The sequence below is a fragment of the Notolepis coatsorum genome (genome assembly GCF_963971535.1).
Source record: "Notolepis coatsorum genome assembly, chromosome: 3".
In the NCBI taxonomy this organism is placed as follows: domain Eukaryota; kingdom Metazoa; phylum Chordata; class Actinopteri; order Aulopiformes; family Paralepididae; genus Notolepis; species Notolepis coatsorum.
Window position 1 is genome coordinate 86,811,882 of NC_140167.1, and position 26,251 is coordinate 86,838,132.

Consider the following 26,251-nt stretch of genomic DNA (forward strand, 5'->3'; position numbering starts at 1 on the left):
CACGTGGTGTTGTTTAAGGTGATGCTTTGTCTTGAAGCTCTTTCCACACTGGCCACAGCAGTAAGGTTTCTCTCCTGTGCCAATTACTGCTTGCTGTACAGCCGGCAGCTCTGGATATTGTGATTTGCTTGGTTCTGTGAATTCCTCACTTTCCGCAAACGTTTCAGGGGACTCTGGGCGTTCCTCCCGTTCTCCTAGGTAGTCTAGACCCAGGTCGGGTATGGACACTCCCAATCCCTCATCCGAGGGTGATTCCTCCTCTATGATGTGGGAATGATTGTGAGACATCATGTTAGCACTGGTTTGTTAGCCGATGGTGAGCTAGTTAGCTTCCGTCTGGCTTCGTGTCACGTAGCCTCGGGCTAGGTAGCCATCCAGTTAGCATTCAGTTCACTCCTGGCTTGTTGGCGGATGGCGAGCTAGTTAGCTTCCGTCTGGCTAGGGCCAGCTCATGGGTGTTAGCACTGGCTTGTTAGCCGATGTCGTGCTAGTTAGCTTCCGTCTGGCTAGGGCCAGCTCATGGGTGTTAGCACTGGCTTGTTAGCCGATGTCGTGCTAGTTAGCTTCCGTCTGGCTACGGCCAGCTCATGGGTGTTAGTACTGGCTTGTTAGCCGATGGTGAGCTAGTTAGCTTGCAGTTCTGTGAACGGTCGTTTTGACTTCGCTTCACATCCAGTCTCCCCTCCTCACAAACAGTATCTTTGGGCTAGGAGCCATCCAGCTCGCCTTTCTGTGAACGGTCGTTTTGACTTCGCTTCACATCCAGTCTCCCCTCCTCACAAACAGTATCTTTGGGCTAGGAGCCATCCAGCTCGCCTTTCTGTGAACGGTCGTTTTGACTTCGCTTCACATCCAGTCTCCCCTCCTCACAAACAGTATCTTTGGGCTAGGAGCCATCCAGCTCGCCTTTCTGTGAACGGTCGTTTTGACTTCGCTTCACATCCAGTCTCCCCTCCTCACAAACAGTATCTTTGGGCTAGGAGCCATCCAGCTCGCCTTTCTGTGAACGGTCGTTTTGACTTCGCTTCACATCCAGTCTCCCCTCCTCACAAACAGTATCTTTGGGCTAGGAGCCATCCAGCTCGCCTTTCTGTGAACGGTCGTTTTGACTTCGCTTCACATCCAGTCTCCCCTCCTCACAAACAGTATCTTTGGGCTAGGAGCCATCCAGCTCGCCTTTCTGTGAACGGTCGTTTTGACTTCGCTTCACATCCAGTCTCCCCTCCTCACAAACAGTATCTTTGGGCTAGGAGCCATCCAGCTCGCCTTTCTGTGAACGGTCGTTTTGACTTCGCTTCACATCCAGTCTCCCCTCCTCACAAACAGTATCTTTGGGTAGTTGGCTCTCGTCTTGGGTAGGGCCAGTTCGCTTCCTGTGGGCAAAGCACGAAATTATGTTGCACTTGTAACTCCCCCCAGAGCTCTATAAACATTATGTTACCCTTTAGTTGTGAGTAAACGTTGCTTTAATCACCAAGATAGAGCTTTCTATTCATTTGTGATATCCCCGAGTACAGCCTTCCACTCGAGTCGCCAGTAGAGCTTTCTACTTTAATTTTTGCCAAATCTGTAATTTAATTTTACTCCAGAGGCTTTTGACAGTAGTCCTGTCTTCTTCGGCCGTTTAGCACCTATTTTGGTTAGTATAAATGCACATCGCCAGGGACGCCATGTTGAATGCCCACGCTAGGTCTTAGGTCAGATCGATAACTTCATAACTCATTGGTCTGCTCATCTTGACTTCAAACAGCGTCCTGCGAAGTGGTTGACATGCAGAACCGAACGAGTCTACAAAATGTTGTTGTTACTACTGACCGACAAGAGATAGCGAATGCACCGTTCCGACCCCCGTCAGTCATCGACCTTAGGTCGAGTGATTGAAGTTGCGGAATCTTTTATTTTATTTGCACTGGGACGGACTCTCTTTTGTCAGATGAGGTCCATTTCCCTTATCCGTTACACGTATTATCACTGTATGGCTTTACTTGATAATCCCATGATACAGTACACGTATTATCACTATATGGCTTTACTTGATAATCCCATTATAGCTAGGGATAAAGCCACTTACACATATTATCACTGTATGGCTTTACTTGATAATCCCATGATACAGTACACGTATTATCACTATATGGCATTACTTGATATATATTTCTCTCTTTAGGCCTGAGCTAGGGATAAAGCCACTTATTCTATTTTGCCTTAATGCATAATCATATGTCTCCTTCTACCGCGTGGTTGACATATTTCTCTTTAGGCCTCCGTATGGATAAAGCCCCACTTCTAAAGTTTTTACATCATTAATACTCCGTCTGGCTAAAGCCTTACTCAGGAGGTTTTTTACATCATAAATCAGGCACATTACAGGCACATTATTATTATTATTATTATTATTATTATTATTATTATTACTGGTAAAGTTACAATGCAAAAATACATCTCCATGCTTACCCGTCTTTTTAATCAAAACGCAAAGGGTGAAGTTACAAGGCAAAACACATTTCATGCTTACCCGGCCGTCCGGCCGTCTGGTCAGAAGAAAGGATACAAAGGATATTTATAAAGAGGTATTTTTAATTAGAAAAAGCTAGTTACAAGAAGAGACTGAAGTGGAAAATTTCCAATTCAGTTTAAAATAAGCAGAAAACAGAACATCTCATCTTGCACGGCTTGTGCCCCGTGTCTGGCAGCAGCATCTTCCTCTCTCCCCAAAAAGTCTGGGTCTTGAAAGGGCAACCGTCCCTTTTATATCCATCTTACAATATTTCCGATTGGTCTAAACACCGTGAAGTCACAGGGATGTCATTTTTGTTTAGCAAACCAGAGTACAATACGTAATTCGTATGAGCTCCTCCTTCTTGGTACTAACGTTACTTCTCGTTACCTAGTGGTTTTTAAGTAACAGAAAGTCCCTTATTCCTTCAGAACAGACAACTGCTTTGTCTGTGGGGATCACGTGACATGGTACCGGGCACGAAGCCATCCCTAGGATTTCTTATCAAGCTTCCTAAAAGATCTCCTCCAGAAAACAGCTTTTACCCATCATTCTTTTAGTATTATTCTCTAATGACAGTTAATTATAAGCATGCCATTTATGAAAACTTTTACTGTACACATTAAACATTTAATTGTTATATAGTTTTTTAAGATTTCCCTCTATAGATTCAGGACTCCCTGGTTTTCAACCCGCAACCTTTAATCCCCTTCCCGTCTGAAAGGGTTAACATTTTACAGCTCTTTCTCCTCTGTCTCTGTCTCTCTCCTCTCCTGAGGCCCACATTCCGCAGGGTGACTCCCTTTTCACAGTTTTTCACAGACAACAGGCCCCTTCTATGGAGACATTAAAGGCTCAGTTCCATTTTTTATAAGTAGAGCCATCATAGAGCTATCTTTCCAGAGTTTAGTTTAAAGATTTATACTGGTCATATAGGAACGACTCAGGATGTCATTGTCCAAAAGTGTCACTTGTTCTGTGGCAGTTCACAGGTACATATACAGCTATAATATGAAGATAGCAAAGCATAGTGGTACATATAAAGCTGTAGCACTATAGCGGTACATATACAGCTGTATACACTAGGGTGACCATATTTAGATTTCCAAAAAAAGAGGACATGCTGTCCCCAGCCTCGAGATACTTAATGATACTAAAGTTTACAATTTACAACTGGTTCCAATTTATAACCGGTTCCAATTTATAACTGGTTCCGATTTACAACTGGTTCCAGTTGGTCAGAATTGGCTGAATCTATCGGTTCCTGCTGTCAATACCGGGGGGATCTCTATCTCCAGGTCTCTGTATGAAGTTTCAATACATTCGACCCTGGTCATCCTCATGAACATTAACCCTTTCACTGCCACACGACAGAAGGTTAGCCATCCGCGGAGCTAATGATGCTAATGATGGAGCATCACCGTCGGTTGTGTGATAGTAAAGGGCTAACCTTCTGTATTGTCACAGTGAAAGGGTTAACCGACTGTCGTGTGGCAGTGAAAGGGTAGTTAACAGGTTTTTATCCAGTACCTTGAAGAGCAGAGTGACGTTTGTATGGTTTTTAGACGCGTCATCTTTCAGAACTCTCCAGAAATCAGGACCCTGTTCAGGCGCTGGGGAGAGGACAGACAATATCATGTTACACACCACTGGGTTGTGTGTGTTCGTGTGTGTGTGTGTGTGTGTGTGTGTGTGTGTGTGTGTGTGTGTGTGTGTGTGTGTGTGTGTGTGTGTGTGTGTGTGTGTGTGTGTGTGTGTGTGTGTGTGTGTGTACAAGCCTGTGTGTGTGTGTGTGTGTGTGTGTGTGTGTGTGTGTGTGTGTGTGTGTACAAGCCTATGTGTGTTTGTGTGTGAACATGCATTGGGTCCACGCTTACATGTGTGTGTGTGTGTGTATCATCCATGTGAAAGGTTAGAGACAGTGATGGTGGTGTGTGTGTGTGTTTCTGACTGTGTGAGTCTGTTTAAGTGTTTGTGTGTGTATGTGTGAGTGTTTGTGTGTGTATGTATGTGTGTCTTTGTGCATCAGAGCTGGAAGTACATGTGCATAATAGCAAAGAGCTTTTACCAGTGTTTGTGTAAATGGTGGTCTAATGTGCTTTTATCATTTGTGCACACAAAGTAACATTATGCTACATTAAATTATGTTTATATTGTGCTTGTGTTTGTATGAGTGTGTGGGTGTGTGTGACAGTACATGTTTGTGCATCAGTCCTGATGGGAAAAGCAATTAACACTTACAATATTAAGGTACAGCTCACCCAGTGTGTAGGTGTGTGCGTGTGTGTGTGTGTGTGTGTGTGTGTGTGTGTGTGTGTGTGTGTGTGTGTGTGTGTGTGTGTGTGTGTGTGTGTGTGTGTGTGTGTGTGTGTGTGTGTGTGTGTGTGTGTTGTTCTGGATACATCATGGTCTTCTCAGAAGAGATAAGCTATATTGATTGATTGATTGATTGATTGATTGAACACTTTATTAACAGATTGCAGAATGGGTACAATACAGTACAGCTCAATACACACAATTGTTGAGGGGATGCAGACCAGAGAAATACTTTCGTCTTGTTTACATCAGGGTCCCCCATTTTCAATTCATCATAACATATATGACATACATGACATACAGATAGACAGTACTACTACATCTATACATTTATGACATACATAAATTTGATTGATTGATACCAGATTTACAAATACAGTACTGTTTGTGATACAAAAAGAGTAAAAAAAATTTTAAATAAAAAGGAGAGTATACATTTGATACAGATACAGTACATACATTATATACATTTGACGAAGAAACTGTACATTGTACATAAACTGTACATAAACATCCTCTGGCCTATCTGGATGCATCTCTAGTTGATAATGTATGATGTTAGCTACCTCTGCTGTTGTTCTGGATGTATCTCTAGTAGATAATGTATGGTGTTGGCTACCTCTGCTGTTATGGATGCATCTCTAGTTGATAATGTATGGTGTTATCTACCTCTGCTGTTGTTATGGATGCATCTCTAGTAGATAATGTATGGTGTTAGCTACCTCTGCTGTTGTTATGGATGCATCTCTAGTTGATAATGTATGGTGTTATCTACCTCTGCTGTTGTTATGGATGCATCTCTAGTTGATCATGTATGATGTTAGCTACCTCTGCTGTTGTTATGGATGCATCTCTAGTTGATAATGTATGATGTTGGCTACCTCTGCTGTTGTTATGGATGCATCTCTAGTAGATCATGCATGGTGTTAGCTACCTCTGCTGTTGTTATGGATGCATCTCTAGTTGATAATGTATGGTGTTGGCTACCTCTGCTGTTCTGAGGAGTGGAGTAGACCTGGTCGCTCCAGTCACTCCAGTAGCCGGTACCGTTGGTGTGCATGCAGCGGACCTGGGACACGTACTCCTTACACATGTCTGGTATCGCTACTTCAGCCAGAGGTACATGGGTCGGACTCTGGACCTGCAAGCACAGGACACCAGTGTTGTAGTACTCGAGTCCAGGACTTCCTGATTTTCAGGACTCGTGACTCGACTTTGACTTGAGCACTGATGACTCAGACTTGGACTTGGACTCGAGCATTGATTGCATTCTTGAACACTGGGGACTCGAGACTCGACTCGGCTCCTGATTTAGTGACTCGACTACAACACTGCAGGACACAGAATCTTTCTCAGACATTGCTTTGAGTAATGTACTTGACATACAAATATCTATGCGATGCCCAGAGAAGGTTCAACTCCATTCTCGGAAGAACAGCGGATAGTGTTTTGCTAAGAAATCCATTGAAACATGTTGACAATGAAGATCCAGAGAAAGATATCTGTTGACAGATTCACTTGGAACACGTGGGTCTGTGGACCTGCAGGCATGACGTGGCTTTCTCAGAAGTGCGGCTGACAATATCAACAATAAAGATATTTGGAGAAAAGTAATTTCTCAGAGAAAAATAAAAGGAAAAGGAAAAACTATGGAAACAAGACGAGATCCCAGGCACTCAAAAAGTATAACGGGAAGAAAAACATGTTTAAAAGCCTTTATTGTGGCATGGCTACATCATGTTAAAAGGCCTTTATTGTATCATGGCTATATGGTTTTAAAACGTCTTTATTGTGGCAAGGCTATAAAAGCCTTTTGGCTGGGATCCCAGATTGTTTCCAGTTGTCTTTTCACAAAGACCCAAGAGCACCTGATGAACTTTTGCGAAAACATTGTACTCACTAGAGAGCCTAGTTTTTTTTTTTTTTTTTATATATATCTTTCTTCCCCTCCTTTTTCCCGATTTTTCTCCCATCCCACCCTTCCTGGTTGTTGCGTACTTTCCCCTACTGTTGGTCCGGGAGACCGGAGACTGTCACATGCTTTCCTCCGACGCATGTGCAGCCTGGGGCAGGCCAACCTGGCCATGCAGGTTCTCACCGGGGAGAGTGTAGCGCGTGGGAGGCCGCACTACCTCTCCTCAGTTCCAACCCTCGCTGAGCAGGCGCCCTGACCGAACTGTAGGGGTCGCTGTCCACAACGCCCAGGACCCACCCTTCAGCTTTCCCACCCCCTGATACAGCCAATTGTATCAGTGTGAGAGGCCAGCCAAGCTGATAGCAACGCCGGGAGCTGGATTCGAACAGGCGAATCCTAGTGTCTCCCGGTGTTGGTGACGAACGTAATCTCCGTGCGCCACCTGCCCCCCTAGAGAGCCTAGTTGAACTCTGCGTATTGAGTCTTCAACTATTATGTACTGTATATATTGACCCTTTCGTCGGTAGACACACATTCCTCCTACCAGTCCACCAACTTGTTAGGAATGTCCAGGCAGGTAGTGGAGCCAAGAAAGAGGGAGATACTGAATGAGTTGAGTGAGTTAGTGACAAAGCTAAGGAAACTTAATGAGGAACCTTACTATGGAATATAGGAGGATAGCTGCCATAGTTGTACCCTTCTTGTCGACTTGTTGTACAGAACTTGTAAGTGGCTTTGGATAAAAACATTCAGCTAAATGAGTAAATGTAAAATGAGGAGCCTTACCTTCCACTCAGGTTGGGCTCTCATGGCGGAGGGAGAATGGTAGCGGACTTGGCACTGGAGGCCCTCGACGGGCAAATATGGAGGTTCCCATGTCACCAGCAGGACGCCACTGGGCATGCTCACTGCCCTCACACTGGAGGGGGCGTGTGGCTTCACTGCAGACAGAAACAGGGATGAGAGAAGAACAGAACTAGAAGGGATAGATAGAATGGACTGGTGTGTTGTTTCTGAAGGTTTTTGTAGTTTTTTTGTGGGTGTTTAGATCTATCATACTTATTGCTATTCCATATTTGCTTGTTTCCTATATAGTTCAATCTGTGTAAAGAGTGATGTGACGGCCCACTGAATTGAAATACATTTGATTTGATTTGCATGAGAGGATGATAAAAGACCAAAGAATCATAATGGACTGAATGATCTTCACTATGCAAATCAGTGTGCCTGATCAGGTCATTAGATGGTACACTGTCATATAATGATAAGGTTATGGAAATGAGCATTGGTTAAAGGGAAATGCCACCCATTAGGAATTCAGACATAGACAATAGACATAGACAACGAATGGGGCTCTTGACTTTATGAGGCCATAAAGGAGGTTTGTGTGAGCTCTTACACCCAAATGAGGTGTTACTGTTATTCTGATTCAGACCTTCTAGCAATGTTAGAATACAAACCTCATAGCAATGTTACACATCAAAACAATGTTAGGATATACACATCAAAATAATGTTAGGATATACACCTCATAGCAATGTTAGGATATACACCTCATAGCAATGTTAGGATATAAACCTCATAGCAATGTTAGGATATAAACCTCATAGCAATGTTAGGATATAAACCTCATAGCAATGTCAGGATATACACATCATAGCAATGTTAGGATATACACCTCATAGCAATGTTAGGATATAAACCTCATAGCAATGTTAGGATATAAACCTCATAGCAATGTTAGGATATAAACCTCATAGCAATGTTAGGATATAAACCTCATAGCAATGTTAGGATATAAACCTCATAGCAATGTCAGGATATAAACCTCATAGCAATGTCAGGATATACACATCATAGCAATGTTAGGATATAAACCTCATAGCAATGTTAGAAGTAGTAGCATTGTTAGGATATATATACAGTACACCTCCTATGAACCATATCGGAAGGATGTGTAGGGAGCAGGATGTGTAGGGAGCAGGATGTGTAGGGAGCAGGATGTGTAGGGAGCAGGACAGGTAGGGAGCAGGACAGAGACAGGTAGGGAGCAGGACAGAGACAGGTAGGGAGCAGGACAGAGTCAGGTAGGGAGCAGGACAGGTAGGGAGCAGGACAGAGACAGGTAGGGAGCAGGACAGGTAGGGAGCAGGACAGAGTCAGGTAGGGAGCAGGACAGGTAGGGAGCAGGACAGAGACAGGTAGGGAGCAGGACAGGTAGGGAGCAGGACAGGTAGGGAGCAGGACAGAGTCAGGTAGGGAGCAGGGCAGAGACAGGTAGGGAGCAGGACAGAGACAGGTAGGGAGCAGGACAGGTAGGGAGCAGGACAGAGACAGGTAGGGAGCAGGACAGAGACAGGTAGGGAGCAGGACAGAGTCAGGTAGGGAGCAGGACAGAGACAGGTAGGGAGCAGGACAGAGACAGGTAGGGAGCAGGACAGAGACAGGTAGGGAGCAGGACAGGGTCAGGTAGGGAGCAGGACAGGTAGGGAGCAGGACAGAGACAGGTAGGGAGCAGGACAGAGACAGGTAGGGAGCAGGACAGAGACAGGTAGGGAGCAGGACAGAGACAGGTAGGGAGCAGGACAGAGACAGGTAGGGAGCAGGACAGGTAGGGAGCAGGACAGAGACAGGTAGGGAGCAGGACAGAGACAGGTAGGGAGCAGGACAGAGACAGGTAGGGAGCAGGACAGAGACAGGTAGGGAGCAGGACAGAGACAGGTAGGGAGCAGGACAGAGACAGGTAGGGAGCAGGACAGAGTCAGGTAGGGAGCAGGACAGAGACAGGTAGGGAGCAGGACAGAGACAGGTAGGGAGCAGGACAGAGACAGGTAGGGAGCAGGACAGAGTCAGGTAGGGAGCAGGACAGAGACAGGTAGGGAGCAGGACAGAGACAGGTAGGGAGCAGGACAGAGACAGGTAGGGAGCAGGACAGAGACAGGTAGGGAGCAGGACAGAGACAGGTAGGGAGCAGGACAGAGACAGGTAGGGAGCAGGACAGAGTCAGGTAGGGAGCAGGACAGAGACAGGTAGGGAGCAGGACAGAGACAGGTAGGGAGCAGGACAGAGACAGGTAGGGAGCAGGACAGAGACAGGTAGGGAGCAGGACAGAGACAGGTAGGGAGCAGGACAGAGTCAGGTAGGGAGCAGGACAGGTAGGGAGCAGGACAGAGACAGGTAGGGAGCAGGACAGAGACAGGTAGGGAGCAGGACAGAGACAGGTAGGGAGCAGGACAGAGACAGGTAGGGAGCAGGACAGAGACAGGTAGGGAGCAGGACAGAGACTGACCGTGGTCGGAGGGCGACACGTAGACCGCCCTGGACGTCACAGAGCCCTGGGCAGACGGGAGCTCCAGCCACAGCTTGTAGCAGTTCATCCTCAGGGGCTTGATGACGCAGCTCTTCACCCCCCCGGTCCCCCGCAGACCCCCTGTCTGGCACTCTGACCTGCCCACCTCCCCCTCCACCACCTCCCCGGCACGCTCCCTCTCCTCCATCACCTCACATGGCAGGTCTGCCCACCTAGGGGAGGGAGGGAGGGAGAGAGAGAGAGAGAGAGAGAGAGAGAGAGAGAGAGAGAGAGAGAGAGAGAGAGAGAGAGAGAGAGAGAGAGAGAGAGAGAGAGAGAGAGAGAGAGAGAGAGAGAGAGAGAGAGAGAGAGAGAGAGAGAATCTTGAGAATCTGGTGTGACGTCAGGGATTAATCTTGTGAGTCATCTTTGATTTCAACAGCAGCCAGTTAGACAAACAGCTCAGGGCCTTGTGTGCTTTATTCACAAAGAACACACTGTAGGTCCTCCGCAAACATGGCCTCCGATTCCACTGCTATGCTGATGACACACAGCTCTACCTTTCCACCAAGACCATCACTGCCGCCACCCACTCCACCCTCATCACCTGGCTTTCTGACATAAAAATCTGGATGCAAAAAAACGTTCTTAAACTCAACTGTGACAAATCTGAACTTGGCCCAAATTCCCTGACCCGCCCCACCCAGGATTTTTCAGTCAGCATTGACAGGCTCCAATTTTCACCCCCTCCACCCACGTCCGCAACCTAGGTATCATTCTCGACCCCACCCTTTCCTTCCACCTGCATGTAAACCAGATCACTAAAACTGCCTTCTTCCACCTCAGGAACATTGACCGTCTACGCCTCTCACTATCCTTCTCTGCTGCCGAAACACTGACCCACGCACTCATCACTTCCCGACTGGACTACTGCAACAGCATTCTGTATGGTACATCCACCAAAATCCTCAATAAACTACAATACGTCCAAAACTCTGCTGCTCGCATGCTCACCTCCACCCGCCGCTCCGACCACATCACCCCCATCCTCCACGATCTCCACTGGCTCCCCATCATGGACAGGATTCAGTTCAAAATTCTACTCATCACCTTCAAAGCCCTCAACAACCTGGCCCCCTCCTACCTCTCTGACCTCCTTCTCCACCACACGCCTGCCCGCTGCCTCAGGTCCGCAGAGGCTAACCTCCTCCAACCCATCAGGACTAAACTCCGGACCTGGGGCAACAGGGCCTTCGCTGCAGCTGCCCCAACCCTCTGGAATGCCCTGTCCAACCATATCCGTCATGCAGACACCCTCTCATCATTTAAAAAATGCCTCAAAACCCACCTTTTTACCCTTGCCTTCAAGCCTAGAACTGGTTCCTCTCTCACCTTTTTTTTTTATTTTGAATTGTCTCTACTAAAACTGTATTGTTTGTTTTGTTCTGTAAAGTGTCTTTGAGCATTCGGAAAAGCGCTATACAAATTTGATGTATTATTATTATTACTGTGCTCAGGGGCAACTAACGATAGTCCAGTTTCACTGTGTTCAGAGGCAGATAACACTAGTCCAGTTTCACTGTGTTCAGAGGCAGCTAACACTAGTCCAGTTTCACTGTGTTCAGAGGCAGCTAACACTAGTCCAGTTTCACTGTGTTCAGAGGCAGCTAACACTAGTCCAGTTTCACTGAGAGGCAGCTAACACTAGTCCAGTTCCACTGTGTTCAGAGGCAGCTAACACTAGTCCAGTTTCACTGTGTTCAGAGGCAGCTAACACTAGTCCAGTTTCACTGAGAGGCAGCTAACACTAGTCCAGTTTCACTGTGTTCAGAGGCAGCTAACACTAGTCCAGTTTCACTGAGAGGCAGCTAACGCTAGTCCAGTTTCATTGAGAGGCAGCTAACGCTAGTCCAGTTTCACTGTGTTCAGAGGCAGCTAACGCTAGTCCAGTTTCACTGTGTTCAGAGGCAGCTAACACTAGTCCAGTTTCACTGTGTTCAGAGGCAGCTAACGCTAGTCCAGTTTCACTGTGTTCAGAGGCAGCTAACACTAGTCCAGTTTCACTGTGTTCAGAGGCAGCTAACACTAGTCCAGTTTCACTGTGTTCAGAGGCAGCTAACACTAGTCCAGTTTCACTGTGTTCAGAGGCAACTAACGCTAGTCCAGTTTCACTGTGTTCAGAGGCAGCTAACACTAGTCCAGTTTCACTGTGTTCAGAGGCAGCTAACGCTAGTCCAGTTTAACTGTGTTCAGAGGCAGCTAACACTAGTCCAGTTTCACTGAGTTCAGAGGCAGCTAACGCTAGTCCAGTTCCACTGTGTTCAAAAGCAGCTAACGCTAGTCCAGTTCCACTGTGTTCAGAGGCAGCTAACGCTAGTCCAGTTTCACTGTGTTCAGAGGCAGCTAACGCTAGTCCAGTTTCACTGTGTTCAGAGGCAGCTAACGCTAGTCCAGTTTCACTGAGAGGCAGCACTAGTCCAGTTTCACTGAGAGGCAGCTAACACTAGTCCAGTTTCACTGAGAGGCAGCTAACGCTAGTCCAGTTTCACTGAGAGGCAGCTAACGCTAGTCCAGTTTCACTGAGAGGCAGCTAACGCTAGTCCAGTTTCACTGTGTTCAGAGGCAGCTAACGCTAGTCCAGTTTCACTGTGTTCAGAGGCAGCTAACACTAGTCCAGTTTCACTGAGAGGCAGCACTAGTCCAGTTTCACTGAGAGGCAGCTAACGCTAGTCCAGTTTCACTGAGAGGCAGCTAACGCTAGTCCAGTTTCACTGAGAGGCAGCTAACGCTAGTCCAGTTTCACTGTGTTCAGAGGCAGCTAACGCTAGTCCAGTTTCACTGTGTTCAGAGGCAGCTAACACTAGTCCAGTTTCACTGTGTTCAGAGGCAGCTAACACTAGTCCAGTTTCACTGTGTTCAGAGGCAGCTAACACTAGTCTAGTTTCACTGTGTTCAGAGGCAGCTAACACTAGTCCAGTTTCACTGTGTTCAGAGGCAGCTAACACTAGTCCAGTTTCACTGTGTTCAGAGGCAGCTAACACTAGTCCAGTTTCACTGTGTTCAGAGGCAGCTAACGCTAGTCCAGTTTCACTGTGTTCAGAGGCAGCTAACGCTAGTCCAGTTTAACTGTGTTCAGAGGCAGCTAACGCTAGTCCAGTTTCACTGTGTTCAGAGGCAGCTAACGCTAGTCCAGTTTCACTGTGTTCAGAGGCAGCTAACGCTAGTCCAGTTTCACTGTGTTCAGAGGCAGCTAACGCTAGTCCAGTTCCACTGTGTTCAAAAGCAGCTAACGCTAGTCCAGTTCCACTGTGTTCAGAGGCAGCTAACGCTAGTCCAGTTTCACTGTGTTCAGAGGCAGCTAACGCTAGTCCAGTTTCACTGTGTTCAGAGGCAGCTAACGCTAGTCCAGTTTCACTGAGAGGCAGCACTAGTCCAGTTTCACTGAGAGGCAGCTAACGCTAGTCCAGTTTCACTGAGAGGCAGCTAACGCTAGTCCAGTTTCACTGAGAGGCAGCTAACGCTAGTCCAGTTTCACTGAGAGGCAGCTAACGCTAGTCCAGTTTCACTGAGAGGCAGCTAACGCTAGTCCAGTTTCACTTAGAGGCAGCTAACGCTAGTCCAGTTTCACTGAGAGGCAGCTAACACTAGTCCAGTTTCACTGAGAGGCAGCTAACACTAGTCCAGTTTCACTGTGTTCAGAGGCAGCTAACACTAGTCCAGTTTCACTGTGTTCAGAGGCAGCTAACACTAGTCCAGTTTCACTGTGTTCAGAGGCAGCTAACACTAGTCCAGTTTCACTGTGTTCAGAGGCAGCTAACACTAGTCCAGTTTCACTGTGTTCAGAGGCAGCTAACACTAGTCCAGTTTCACTGTGTTCAGAGGCAGCTAACGCTAGTCCAGTTTCACTGTGTTCAGAGGCAGCTAACACTAGTCCAGTTTCACTGTGTTCAGAGGCAGCTAATGCTAGTCCAGTTTCACTGAGAGGCAGCACTAGTCCAGTTTCACTGAGAGGCAGCTAACGCTAGTCCAGTTTCACTGAGAGGCAGCTAACGCTAGTCCAGTTTCACTGAGAGGCAGCTAACGCTAGTCCAGTTTCACTGAGAGGCAGCTAACGCTAGTCCAGTTTCACTGTGTTCAGAGGCAGCTAACGCTAGTCCAGTTTCACTGTGTTCAGAGGCAGCTAACACTAGTCCAGTTTCACTGTGTTCAGAGGCAGCTAACGCTAGTCCAGTTTCACTGTGTTCAGAGGCAGCTAACACTAGTCCAGTTTCACTGTGTTCAGAGGCAGCTAACACTAGTCCAGTTTCACTGTGTTCAGAGGCAACTAACGCCAGTCCAGTTTCACTGTGTTCAGAGGCAGCTAACACTAGTCCAGTTTCACTGTGTTCAGAGGCAGCTAACGCTAGTCCAGTTTAACTGTGTTCAGAGGCAGCTAACGCTAGTCCAGTTTCACTGTGTTCAGAGGCAGCTAACGCTAGTCCAGTTTCACTGTGTTCAGAGGCAGCTAACGCTAGTCCAGTTTCACTGTGTTCAGAGGCAGCTAACGCTAGTCCAGTTCCACTGTGTTCAAAAGCAGCTAACGCTAGTCCAGTTCCACTGTGTTCAGAGGCAGCTAACGCTAGTCCAGTTTCACTGTGTTCAGAGGCAGCTAACACTAGTCCAGTTTCACTGTGTTCAGAGGCAGCTAACGCTAGTCCAGTTGCACTGAGAGGCAGCACTAGTCCAGTTTCACTGAGAGGCAGCTAACGCTAGTCCAGTTTCACTGAGAGGCAGCTAACGCTAGTCCAGTTTCACTGAGAGGCAGCTAACGCTAGTCCAGTTTCACTGAGAGGCAGCTAACGCTAGTCCAGTTTCACTGAGAGGCAGCTAACGCTAGTCCAGTTTCACTTAGAGGCAGCTAACGCTAGTCCAGTTTCACTGAGAGGCAGCTAACACTAGTCCAGTTCCACTGAGAGGCAGCTAACGCTAGTCCAGTTTCACTGAGAGGCAGCTAACGCTAGTCCAGTTTCACTGAGAGGCAGCTAACGCTAGTCCAGTTTCACTGAGAGGCAGCTAACGCTAGTCCAGTTTCACTGAGAGGCAGCTAACACTAGTCCAGTTTCATTGAGAGGCAGCTAACGCTAGTCCAGTTTCACTGAGAGGCAGCTAACACTAGTCCAGTTTCATTGAGAGGCAGCTAACGCTAGTCCAGTTTCACTGAGAGGCAGCTAACACTAGTCCAGTTTCACTGAGAGGCAGCTAACACTAGTCCAGTTTCACTGAGAGGCAGCTAACGCTAGTCCAGTTTCACTGAGAGGCAGCTAACGCTAGTCCAGTTTCACTGAGAGGCAGCTAACGCTAGTCCAGTTTCACTTAGAGGCAGCTAACGCTAGTCCAGTTTCACTGAGGCAGCTAACGCTAGTCCAGTTTCTCTGTGTTCAGAGGCAGCTAATGCTAGTCCAGTTCACTGTGCTGAGAGGCAGCTAACGCTAGCTGTTTAGCTAGGTGATGATGTTACAGGTTACCTGGAGTGGAAGTAGAGCGTGGTCCACTGTAAGCTGTTCCAGCGACAGGTCATGGCATCAATGTCCCCGTTGGTCTCGCAGCTTATGGCGACGGCTGCGCCTGAAACACAGAGAGACGTCCACCAGCGTGACTCTTAACCGCTTAAACAGGCCGTCACGCACGGACGCGCACGCCGCGGCAATTTGCCCTCGTCTGCCGACTCCGGGCTGCGTTTTTGCCGATCAACCAATATATTGTTGGAAAGTTGAATTTGCCGCCTTTCAATCGTCACCCCACTCGACCTATTGCGTGCTTCGCGTCTCGAGTTACAAGACGAAATATCCGATGAGCGTCATTTGACAAGCCATTCGGACAAGTGACCACGTCCGGTCTGGAAGGGTCCTGAACGAACCAGTCACCTCTGATGGCGAAAGTGATTGACCACCTTTGTAGCCAATGAAATTCTGGAGCCCTGTCCCACGCGAGAGCTGATTGCAACGAGAAAGACAAAGAAGAAGCAGTGGAATTTCTTTGTTTTGACTAGAGCCTCGGAATCAATGGCAGCGGACGGCCATTTTGGATAATCATGCCGAATTAACACCGGTACACACATTACAAAAACCTTTGTATATATGCTGAACCCCTGGTGTAGGGGAATGGCACGGGGAACGGCACGGGGAACGTCCCGGAAAACGCCACAGGGCCACCAGACTTGGTCCTAAAGGTTAGACAATTGAGACCGAAATGTCTCAAAGGCCCTGTCCACATGCAACGTTTAACAGGCGTGATTGCGGTCAGTGATTGCTCGGACCGCATTCAGGAGGTGGGAAAGAGCAGGGTAAATCTGGACAAGGGAACTAATGACTAAGTCGCACAGCTCTCAGCAACTATGGCCACGGTGCAACTCCACCCCCGCACTGAGTTGGCTGTCAGGGGGAGCCTTCATGCAGGAAGGTGTGATTCAAGTGTTAAATCATAGAACCGCCAGCGGTCTGTTCCGGCGGTTATTTGCATTGGTGTAGGAGTGAAACAGCTCCAATGACCTGACATAGACCTGATATACATAGAGCTGCCTCCACATAGACCTGATATACATAGAGCTGCCTCCACATAGAGCTGCCTCCACATAGACCTGGTCTACATAGAGCTGCCTCCACATAGACCTGGTCTACATAGAGCTGCCTCCACATAGACCTGGTCTACATAGAGCTGCCTCCACATAGACCTGATATCCATAGAGCTGCCTCCACATAGACCTGGTCTACATAGAGCTGCCTCCACATAGACCTGGTCTACATAGAGCTGCCTCCACATAGACCTGATATCCATAGAGCTGCCTCCACATAGACCTGGTCTACATAGAGCTGCCTCCACATAGACCTGGTCTACATAGAGCTGCCTCCACATAGACCTGGTCTACATAGAGCTGCCTCCACATAGACCTGGTCTACATAGAGCTGCCTCCACATAGACCTGGTCTACATAGAGCTGCCTCCACATAGACCTGATCTACATAGAGCTGCCTCCACATAGACCTGGTCTACATAGAGCTGCCTCCACATAGACCTGGTCTACATAGAGCTGCCTCCACATAGAGCTGCCTCCACATAGACCTGATCTACATAGAGCTGCCTCCACATAGAGCTGCCTCCACATAGACCTGGTCTACATAGAGCTGCCTCCACATAGAGCTGCCTCCACATGGAGCTGCCTCGACATAGACCTGGTCCACATAGACCTGGTCTACATAGAGCTGCCTCCACATGGAGCTGCCTCCACCTGTGAATAGAGCGGTGAGGACTGACGAGAGAGATCAGACAAGCTTGTGACAACAGGAGCAGGAGACACCGGGACACGGCCCTTTCACTGGGAAGAGAAACTGTGGGCATATAGAGAGACCAGCCTGCTGACCAGAGATACCTGCTGACCAGAGATACCTGCTGACCAGAGAGACCTGCTGACCAGAGATACCTGCTGACCAGAGATACCTGCTGACCAGAGATACCTGCTGACCAGAGAGACCTGCTGACCAGAGATACCTGCTGACCAGAGAGACCTGCTGACCAGAGAGACCTGCTGACCAGAGATACCTGCTGACCAGAGAGACCTGCTGACCAGAGATACCTGCTGACCAGAGAGACCTGCTGACCAGAGATACCTGCTGACCAGAGATACCTGCTGACCAGAGATACCTGCTGACCAGAGAGACTTGCTGACCAGAGAGACCTGCTGACCAGAGATACCTGTCCACAGCCTGCTGATGAATTATTTTAAAAGTTTATATCTCCCAGCGGTTAGGTGGCCGAGCGGAGATTGCGTTCGTCACCAGCCCCGGAGCTGTGAGCTGGATTCGCCTGTTCGAATCCAGCTCACAGCTCCGGGGTTGTCACCAGCTTGGCTGGCCGTCTGCACTAATACAATTGGCTGTATTAGAGGGTGGGAGAAGCTGGCGGGGTGGGTCCGGGTCGTTGTAAACAGCGACTCCTACAGTTCGGTCGGGGCGCCTGCTAAGCGCGGATAGGACTCGAGGGGGATAGTGTGGTCCTCCCACACGCTACGCCCTCTCGATGAGAATCCGCGCTGCCAGGTGAAAAGAAGCGGTGATTGGCTGGACGTGTGTCGGAGGAAGCACGTGGTAGCCTCCACTCTCCCAGATGATCTGACTGTGGGGGGTAAGTGTGCAGCGACCAGGAAGGGACTGGGAATTGGCATACGACTAACATTGGGATGGGAGAAAATCGGAGGAAAATGGAGGGGGAAAAAGACAAAAAAAAAAAAAAAAATAACAAAATTTTATATCTCCCAGTGCTCAGCGTTGGGTCAACCTGGAACATATACTGTACCCACCGTGACACAGGAGACGCCAAAAATAAAGCTTAATAGAAATCACTACAGTGGGACCTTTTAAAAGCAGGGCGCTCCTCAAAGAGAAGCACATGTGTTTAATCCGCCTGCTGTGCGTCAGTGAATGAAGGCTCACCTTGGACGTAGATCTGACTGTAGGGAATGTGCCACTCCTGAGTGCAGCGCAGGACGTCCGACATCCCAGACGGCACCACGGTGATCTGGCTCACCTGGCCGGGTGGAGGGAGACCACCGTACAGTTAGAACACACAGAGAGGATACACTGATGATACCAGGTACCACACACAGCCTGTATATATATATATTAAGGCTGTCAAAGTTATCGCGTTATTAACGAGAGAGAGAGAGAGAGAGAGAGAGAGAGAGAGTGAGAGAGAGAGAGAGAGAGAGAGAGAGAGAGAGAGAGAGAGAGAGAGAGAGCTGGGAGAGTGTGTGTGTGTGTGAGAGAGAGAGAGATAGGGGGGGGCGGGGGGTGTAAGTCCATTATTCATTGTTTTAAATTATTATTTTCTTTTAAGTTATTTTGTGTATCACTTTTTAATTGTTTCTAATTTTATTAAGCGTTAATCTTGCGTTTGGGGGCGGTCAGGTGGCGTAGCGGAGATTGCGCTCGTCACCAATGCAAGAGGCTGCGGTCTCGACTCCCGGAGTCAGCATTGCCTTGGCTTGGGCTGATCGCTATACTAACTCGTTTGGCTGGGTTAGGGGGAGGGAAGCCGTGGGTGGGAAACTGGCGTTGTGGACAGCAACGCCTACAGGTCAGGTCTGGGCGCTTGCTCAGCGGAGGCAGGACTTGAGGAAGGCAGCGTGACCTCCCACGCATTACACTTCACCAATGAGAGCCCTCGCTGCCAGGTGAGAAGAGAGCCACTGGCTGTCGCCGCACGTGTCGGAGGAAGCGTGCGGATACTTCAGGGTTCCCTTGTACCGACCAGTAGGAGAACATGCGCACAACAACCAGGTAGGGGAGGGGGGGGAATTGGCACAACGACTAAATTGGGACGAGGAGAAAACAGAGAAAAATCAGAGAAAGAGAGATACAAAAAAAATAAAAAATTAATCTTGCGTTAAAAGAATTGTGCATTAATGCGTTAGTAACTTTGACAGCCTTAATATGTATACAGACTGTGTGTGGTAGCTGGTATCATCAGTGTGTATATACTGTATATGTACAGACTGTGTGGTGTAGCTGGTATCATCAGTGTGTATATACTGTATATGTACAGACTGTGTGGTGTAGCTGGTATCATCAGTGTGTATATACTGTATATGTACAGACTGTGTGTGGTAGCTGGTATCATCAGTGTGTATATATATACTGTATATGTACAGACTGTGTGGTGTAGCTGAACATGCACCTTGTTGTTGAGAGGTCTGTACAGACTGTGTGGTGTAGCTGAACATGTACCTTGTTGTTGAGAGGTCTGTACAGACTGTGTGGTGTAGCTGAACATGCACCTTGTTGTTGAGAGGTCTGTACAGACTGTGTGGTGTAGCTGAACATGTACCTTGTTGTTGAGAGGTCTGTACAGACTGTGTGGTGTAGCTGAACATGTACCTTGTGGTTGAGAGGTCTGTACAGACTGTGTGGTGTAGCTGAACATGCACCTTGTTGTTGAGAGGTCTGTACAGACTGTGTGGTGTAGCTGAACATGCACCTTGTTGTTGAGAGGTCTGTACAGACTGTGTGGTGTAGCTGAACATGCACCTTGTTGTTGAGAGGTCTATACAGACTGTGTGGTATAGCTGAACATGTACCTTGTTGTTGAGAGGTCTGTACAGACTGTGTGGTGTAGCTGAACATGCACCTTTTTGTTGAGAGGTCTATACAGACTGTGTGGTGTAGCTGAACATGTACCTTGTTGTTGAGAGGTCTGTACAGACTGTGGGGGAGCTGGTGTTTGAAGTTGAGGATCCACACGGCTGAGCTTGCGTCGGCATGGCGATTGTTAAAGACGCAGTACACCGTCACGTTCTGGCCTGGCCTGGCCACCACCCGGTCTGGGATGTAGCTCACCGCTGGAATCAAGGGAGGGAGGAAAACCGTTACTTAGTAACATGTATCGTAGGGGAAACCTCAAATCAAAATAGAATTACAACTGAGTTCAGTGGGTTGAGATTTGAATAAAAAGATGTCCAGACAACATCTGTTCATGACGTGATATTAATTGTGTACCGGACCGCTCGGGCTTAAGGGGTTAAGCACCCCCAACCAGAGAGTAAGAGAGTATGCATAAATCTGTTTTGGATTATGGAGACGTAGTTTATAGACATGCTGCTGCTTCCACTCTTAAGCCTCTAGAGATGATAAGGTTGGGCGGGCCTCTCTGGCAGGGAGACATGACTTGCATTGGTATCCGTTTCTGTATAAAGCCATTATTAATGATCTTCCACCATACATCACTTCATTACTGGACTGGAACTCTGGACCCTATCATCTTGTGATTGGCTTATACGCTTAACACATTGAGAGCCACGCCCCTATGCCCAGATAACCCCTTCCGTGCCAGCGCTTTAGTCAATGGGAGGTCGGGGATATTTGCGAACGCTTAAACTATATCTTAAATTATGGCTATGGGTCTAAAACACCCCTCGCTTATCAATGACTTGCTTGCAGTCAACATGTATGAAACGGATTGTTTTTTCATTGGTACATTTCCGTTTTATACCGTTTTGACTACGAGTATAGTTTCGGAGAGTTCTAGTAATTTCAGAGAAATTCCGCGATAATAGCCCTTTAGTGGAATACACAAAACACGTTGTAATTTTTCGGCTGATTTATGAATCGTTTTCAAATAAACGCTAGATTATCGATAGTATATGTGTACTTATTCACGTTGTGATTGCTGTGAAAAAAACATCTGATTAACCCAAAACTGGTAACATAGAGTCCTTACCTCACATCAGATGTTCTGCAAAAAGATTATTCCAATTACTGATCGCGTTTATTGATCCAATGTTATACTCCGAAACAGATAATCAACGCTTCTTCCAGTCCCCTCAGTCAATGCAATAGTATCCAGATGCATGCCCCAGAAGTAAAACGTGGACCGGAGTTATTTTTTCGATGCACTTTTTCAGCCAATCCAATCCAATGATGTGCAATACCATCCGGGAGACGATAGGCGGCGGTATTTGCCATTTTGGAGCTCAGAGCCATTCCCAATGATAACGTCAGGCTGGATGGATGAAAAATGTATGGATATTGCTAATAAAAGAAATAACGAGAAAAAAACTAGAAAACTCGTCATTGGCACTCAACGCATGGCGAGTTAAGACAACTAATCTTGTCGTTGGCACTCAATGTGTTAAGGTCCCCAGAGTTTGCACTGAATGAGGAAAATCTGCTTTTAGATTCTGCGCCCCAGAAACATGGAACGTTTTGCAATGCACTTTAAAACTCATTGATTCACTTTAAAATGCATTAATATCTATTCGTCAGTTTAAATCTTTAATAGCAAACCACTTCACCAGAGTCTGCAGTTGTTTAAAATGATTTTAAATTGTTTAATTGATTGACTTTTTGATAGATTGTTTTTGTATTATGTATTGTACCTCTCAACGTCATTGTAAATGAGAGCTTGCGCTCAATGATCCTTCGAGATTAAATAAAGATTGAAAAGTATATAATAAATAATAATATAATAAAGAAAAATAAATAAATTTGTTAGTTTGCTTAAACATATTAATCATGACTAAATATTTGATTAAAGGAGCTGTTAAAATAAGTGTAAAATAACTCTACACTCCGACAGCCATCACTGATGTAGAGTGTGTCTGGTCAGTAACATATGTCTCCCAGTCCCTCCGCTCTGCAGTAAACAGAAAATAAAATGTCTGGTATCCCTTCCCACTTTATCCAATCAGGAGAGAGAACCTCTCTGGTAAACAAGAATACCCTGAAGACTCTGGCAGGAGCACTCATTCAAGGGTACTATGACTATGCGTGCACCTCATGGTACCAAAGCACCTCAAAGGCGCTTAAAACAAAATTACAAACATCACAAAACAAACTGGTCAGACTACTACTTGACCTGAACCCCAGAACCCACCTCACCCCTGCCCACTTTGACAACCTAGGATGGCTTAGAGTAGACGACAGAGTACAGCAACTTGCAATGGGCCTGGTCTACAAGATACACTATACGACCGGGGTGCCCATGTACATGTCAAAATACTTCCCAAAGGTCAGTGAATACCACAACCACTACACCAGAGGAAGCTCAACAAATCATGTTAAACCCAGATTCGGCTCAAACAAGGGACTAAACACGTTTCGCAATTATGCCACAACAATGTGGAACGCCCTACCCAAAGCTGTAAAGGAATGTGAATCCCTGCCCACATTCAAAACCGCTCTTAAAGAGCACCTACGGGAGGCTGCAATTCGAAACTGGCCACCGTAAATGCCCAAAACCCCCACCACCTCCTAATAGACAGTCTCCTCCCCACCGCATGTATATATTCCCTCCCCGCCGTATGTATATTTCCCTACCACCCACCCACCCCTCCTAATGTACAGTCCCCTCCCCATCATATGTATATACTCTGTCAGGATCTAGGGGTAACAGTACTGTATATTTGAATACCGCTTATGTCACAAATGTATCAGTACCAAATACCTATATGTCCCTATGCCATAAATGTCATGTATGTTGTGTATGTCATAAATGTCTATATGAATTGAAAATGGGGGACCCTGATGGAAACAAGACAAACGTCTTTCTCAGGTCTGCATCCCCTTAACAATTGTATGTATTGAGCCGTACTGTATTGTACCCATTCTGCAATCTGTTAAATAAAGTTTTCATTCATTCATTCATTCATTCATTCAACCCTAGATATTTTTACTCATTTCAAGAAATCTTACCAAGCACATATTTGCCCAAAACTCGTTTTCATTCCTTATTTATGTCCGAATGTTTTTGCAGTGTGGAGTTCTCTCTCCTGGTTGGATAAAGTAGGAATGGAAACCAGAAAATGTATTTTATGTTTACTGCAGACTGGAGGGACTGGGAGACCCATGTTACTGATCAAACACTATATCAGTGATGGTTGTCGGAATGTAGAGCTATTATTTTAACATGTAGAACAATAGACCCCAGGTGGTGATAGCAGGCAACTGCACCTCCTCATCACTCTCAACACAGGGGCCCCCCAGGGCTGTGTTCTGAGCCCCCTCCTCTACTCGCTGTACACGCATGACTGTGTGGCACAGCGGAACAACAACACAATTATCAAGTTTGCTGATGACAGTCGTGGTGGGCCTGATCTCTGCAAACGACGAGAGGGCCTACCTGGAAGAGGTAGAGGACCTAGCACGGTGGTGTCAGGAGAACAGCCTCTCCCTGAACGTCAGCAAAACAAAAGAGATGATTGTGGACTTTAGGAGGTCGGGGGCCAGGGACTACAGCCCCCTCAGCATAGACGGGGCACCGGTTGAGAGAGTGAACAGTTTTAAGTACCTCGGAGTCCACATATCCGAGGACTTGACATGGACCACACACATTGACAGTGTAGTGAAGAAGGCACGGCAACGCATTTACTTCCTTAGGCGCCTAAGGAAGTTCAAAGTGAGTCAGAAGATCCTTAAGAACTTCTACTTGTGCACAATAGAGAGCATCCTGACTGGTAACATCACCTCCTGGTTTGGGAATAGCACCGTACACGACCACAACAGACTACAGAGAGTGACCCGTTCAGCCGAACGCACAATTGGAGGTGGGCTTCCCACTCTCCAGGACATTTATAACAAGTGTTGCAGGGCCAAGGCTAAGAGAATAATCAAATACTCTAGTCACCCAAACAACTTCCTCTTTGAACTGCTGCGGTCAGGCAAGCCCTACCGGAGTCTCATGGCCAGTACAGAGACTCAGAAGGAGCTTCTATCCCCAAGCCATCAGGATGCTCAATGACAATGACACTATGTAACAACCCATCATCTACACACACTGCACACACATCCACATGTACACACTCACTCAATTTACTCACTTTAGACACTTTATATTTATCTATTATTAAAGAGATTTGCACTACATTCATACCTCATTTGCACCCTACCCTAAGTTTCGTACCTCATCTAATTTCTGCATTGTACCTCACTGTTACTCATTTTACTCTGTATTGTATATATGTATATTGACTGAACATTCCTTTACTTACTTTTTATTTACTTCTTTTTTTATTTGATTTTTTTACTTTTTTTACTGTATGTAGCACACTCTCAGGGACTCATACAGAAACAAGCATTTCATCATAAAGTATTCTGTATTTTATTATGACAAATAATAAACAAACTTGAACTTATTTTAACAAAAGGAAAATACCACTTACAGCACCTTTACTTATGTGTCCTATGCATAAAAGAAGCAACACTTCAATCAATCAATCAACAATCAATCCCATTATATTTACATTCTCAGAGTGCTACCTGCTGGACAACAACACCACCAGGTCCAGAGGACAGAGCGCTCCCTGCTGGACAACAACACCACCAGGTCCAGAGGACAGAGCGCTCCCTGCTGGACAACAACACCACCAGGTCCAGAGGACAGAGTGCTCCCTGCTGGACAACAACACCACCAGGTGCAGAGGACAGAGTGTCTCCATGCTGGACAACAACACCACTTTCCGACAACAGCCTTGACCGGGGCTCGAACCAGTGATCTTCCGATCATAAGTCCGGCGCTCTACTCATGTAGCCACACTGCCGGACTGACTAATGTCTAAGCCCTCGGATTTGCTTTTGTTAATAATTGTTTGTAGTTCTGAAAGCCATCGACTTCTCAAATGCTTTGAGAGCGAGGGGGTGGTGTTTGGTCAGCTTCTCCACTTCTCCAGGGAACAAGCGGTCGCTTGGTCAATTAGTAACCATGGAAACGCCGGCAAGGAGACATACCGTCTTTTCTTTGCTAGCTTCTCTTTTGAAATGGAATATGACTAACGTTCCCGTGAACTGGAGAGATGCTCGATGTCACAAGGGATTCTATTAATCCAATTGTTGGGGCATTTTCTTTGCAGACAATGGGTCTCATTCACCAACATTGTCATAAGATTTCTCTCACGACAACCACCTTGGAAGGTCTTGGAAATGAAGAAATGAAATTCTTGGAACACCTTGGAAATGAAATTCTTTCATTTATTTGCATTTATTTTAAATTTGTTGGACCTTATGGTGTTCTTGTTCTGTTCTTGACTTATTGTTATGTTTTCTTCTTGACTTGTTTAAAGAAGACATGTACGGCCCATGGGGACATTAACGTGTGTTGTCGGGCCTTATAAATAAATTTGATTTGATTTGATTTAGGTCATAAGAGAAAGTCGATGACAATTACACCTGGATTCACCAACACATGGAGAGGCTGTCTTAACTCGCCAAAATGATCACAGCTGAGATACGCATTGACAAACTTGAATGCGCGTTCCCCGTTTACTTAATTTGCATACAGACACGCCTGTCCAGCTCATTATAATGCCAGAGCCGTGTGGAAATAGAGGTTCGGAATTGCCCCGTAGTCAACAGGTAGCGGAAGCGCTTTGCGACGGATCAAAATTAGATTAGATTCAAATGTATTGTCATCACACAGCACACTATATACCTATCATCATCATCATCATCAAACCTTTATTTGAATAGGCAGGTTAATTAAGAACAAGTTCTTATTTTCAATAACGGCCTATTTGGGGGTAAAAAGCCCCCTAGGGGAAAGGGGACCATAAGTGACCATAAGTGTGAGCGTGTGCAGCATGAGTGTGTGTGTGCTCATGTTAAAGTGGCTGCTAGTGTGTGAGCGTGTACAGTGTGTGTGTTGTGTGTGTGCTCATGTGTGCTTGTGCGTGGAGAGTTCAGTGTTCAAGGCTCTGATGGCCTGGGGGAAGAAGC

The 26,251-nt window shown here is 46.7% G+C and overlaps 1 protein-coding gene across 1 annotated transcript in view; it reads right to left on the reverse strand.

Annotated features, from left to right (window-relative positions):
* The window catches only part of lepr (leptin receptor), a gene marked incomplete at both ends in the record, with an annotated part of 90,127 nt that overhangs the window by 19,369 nt on the left and 44,507 nt on the right, over positions 1 to 26,251 (reverse strand). The window contains 7 exons of the mRNA XM_084311285.1: positions 4,028 to 4,110; positions 5,801 to 5,954; positions 7,515 to 7,669; positions 10,018 to 10,250; positions 15,522 to 15,621; positions 18,482 to 18,575; positions 20,225 to 20,385. Coding sequence (XP_084167411.1) covers positions 4,028 to 4,110; positions 5,801 to 5,954; positions 7,515 to 7,669; positions 10,018 to 10,250; positions 15,522 to 15,621; positions 18,482 to 18,575; positions 20,225 to 20,385 — 980 coding nt within the window. The remainder of the gene's footprint in view (positions 1 to 4,027; positions 4,111 to 5,800; positions 5,955 to 7,514; positions 7,670 to 10,017; positions 10,251 to 15,521; positions 15,622 to 18,481; positions 18,576 to 20,224; positions 20,386 to 26,251) is intronic.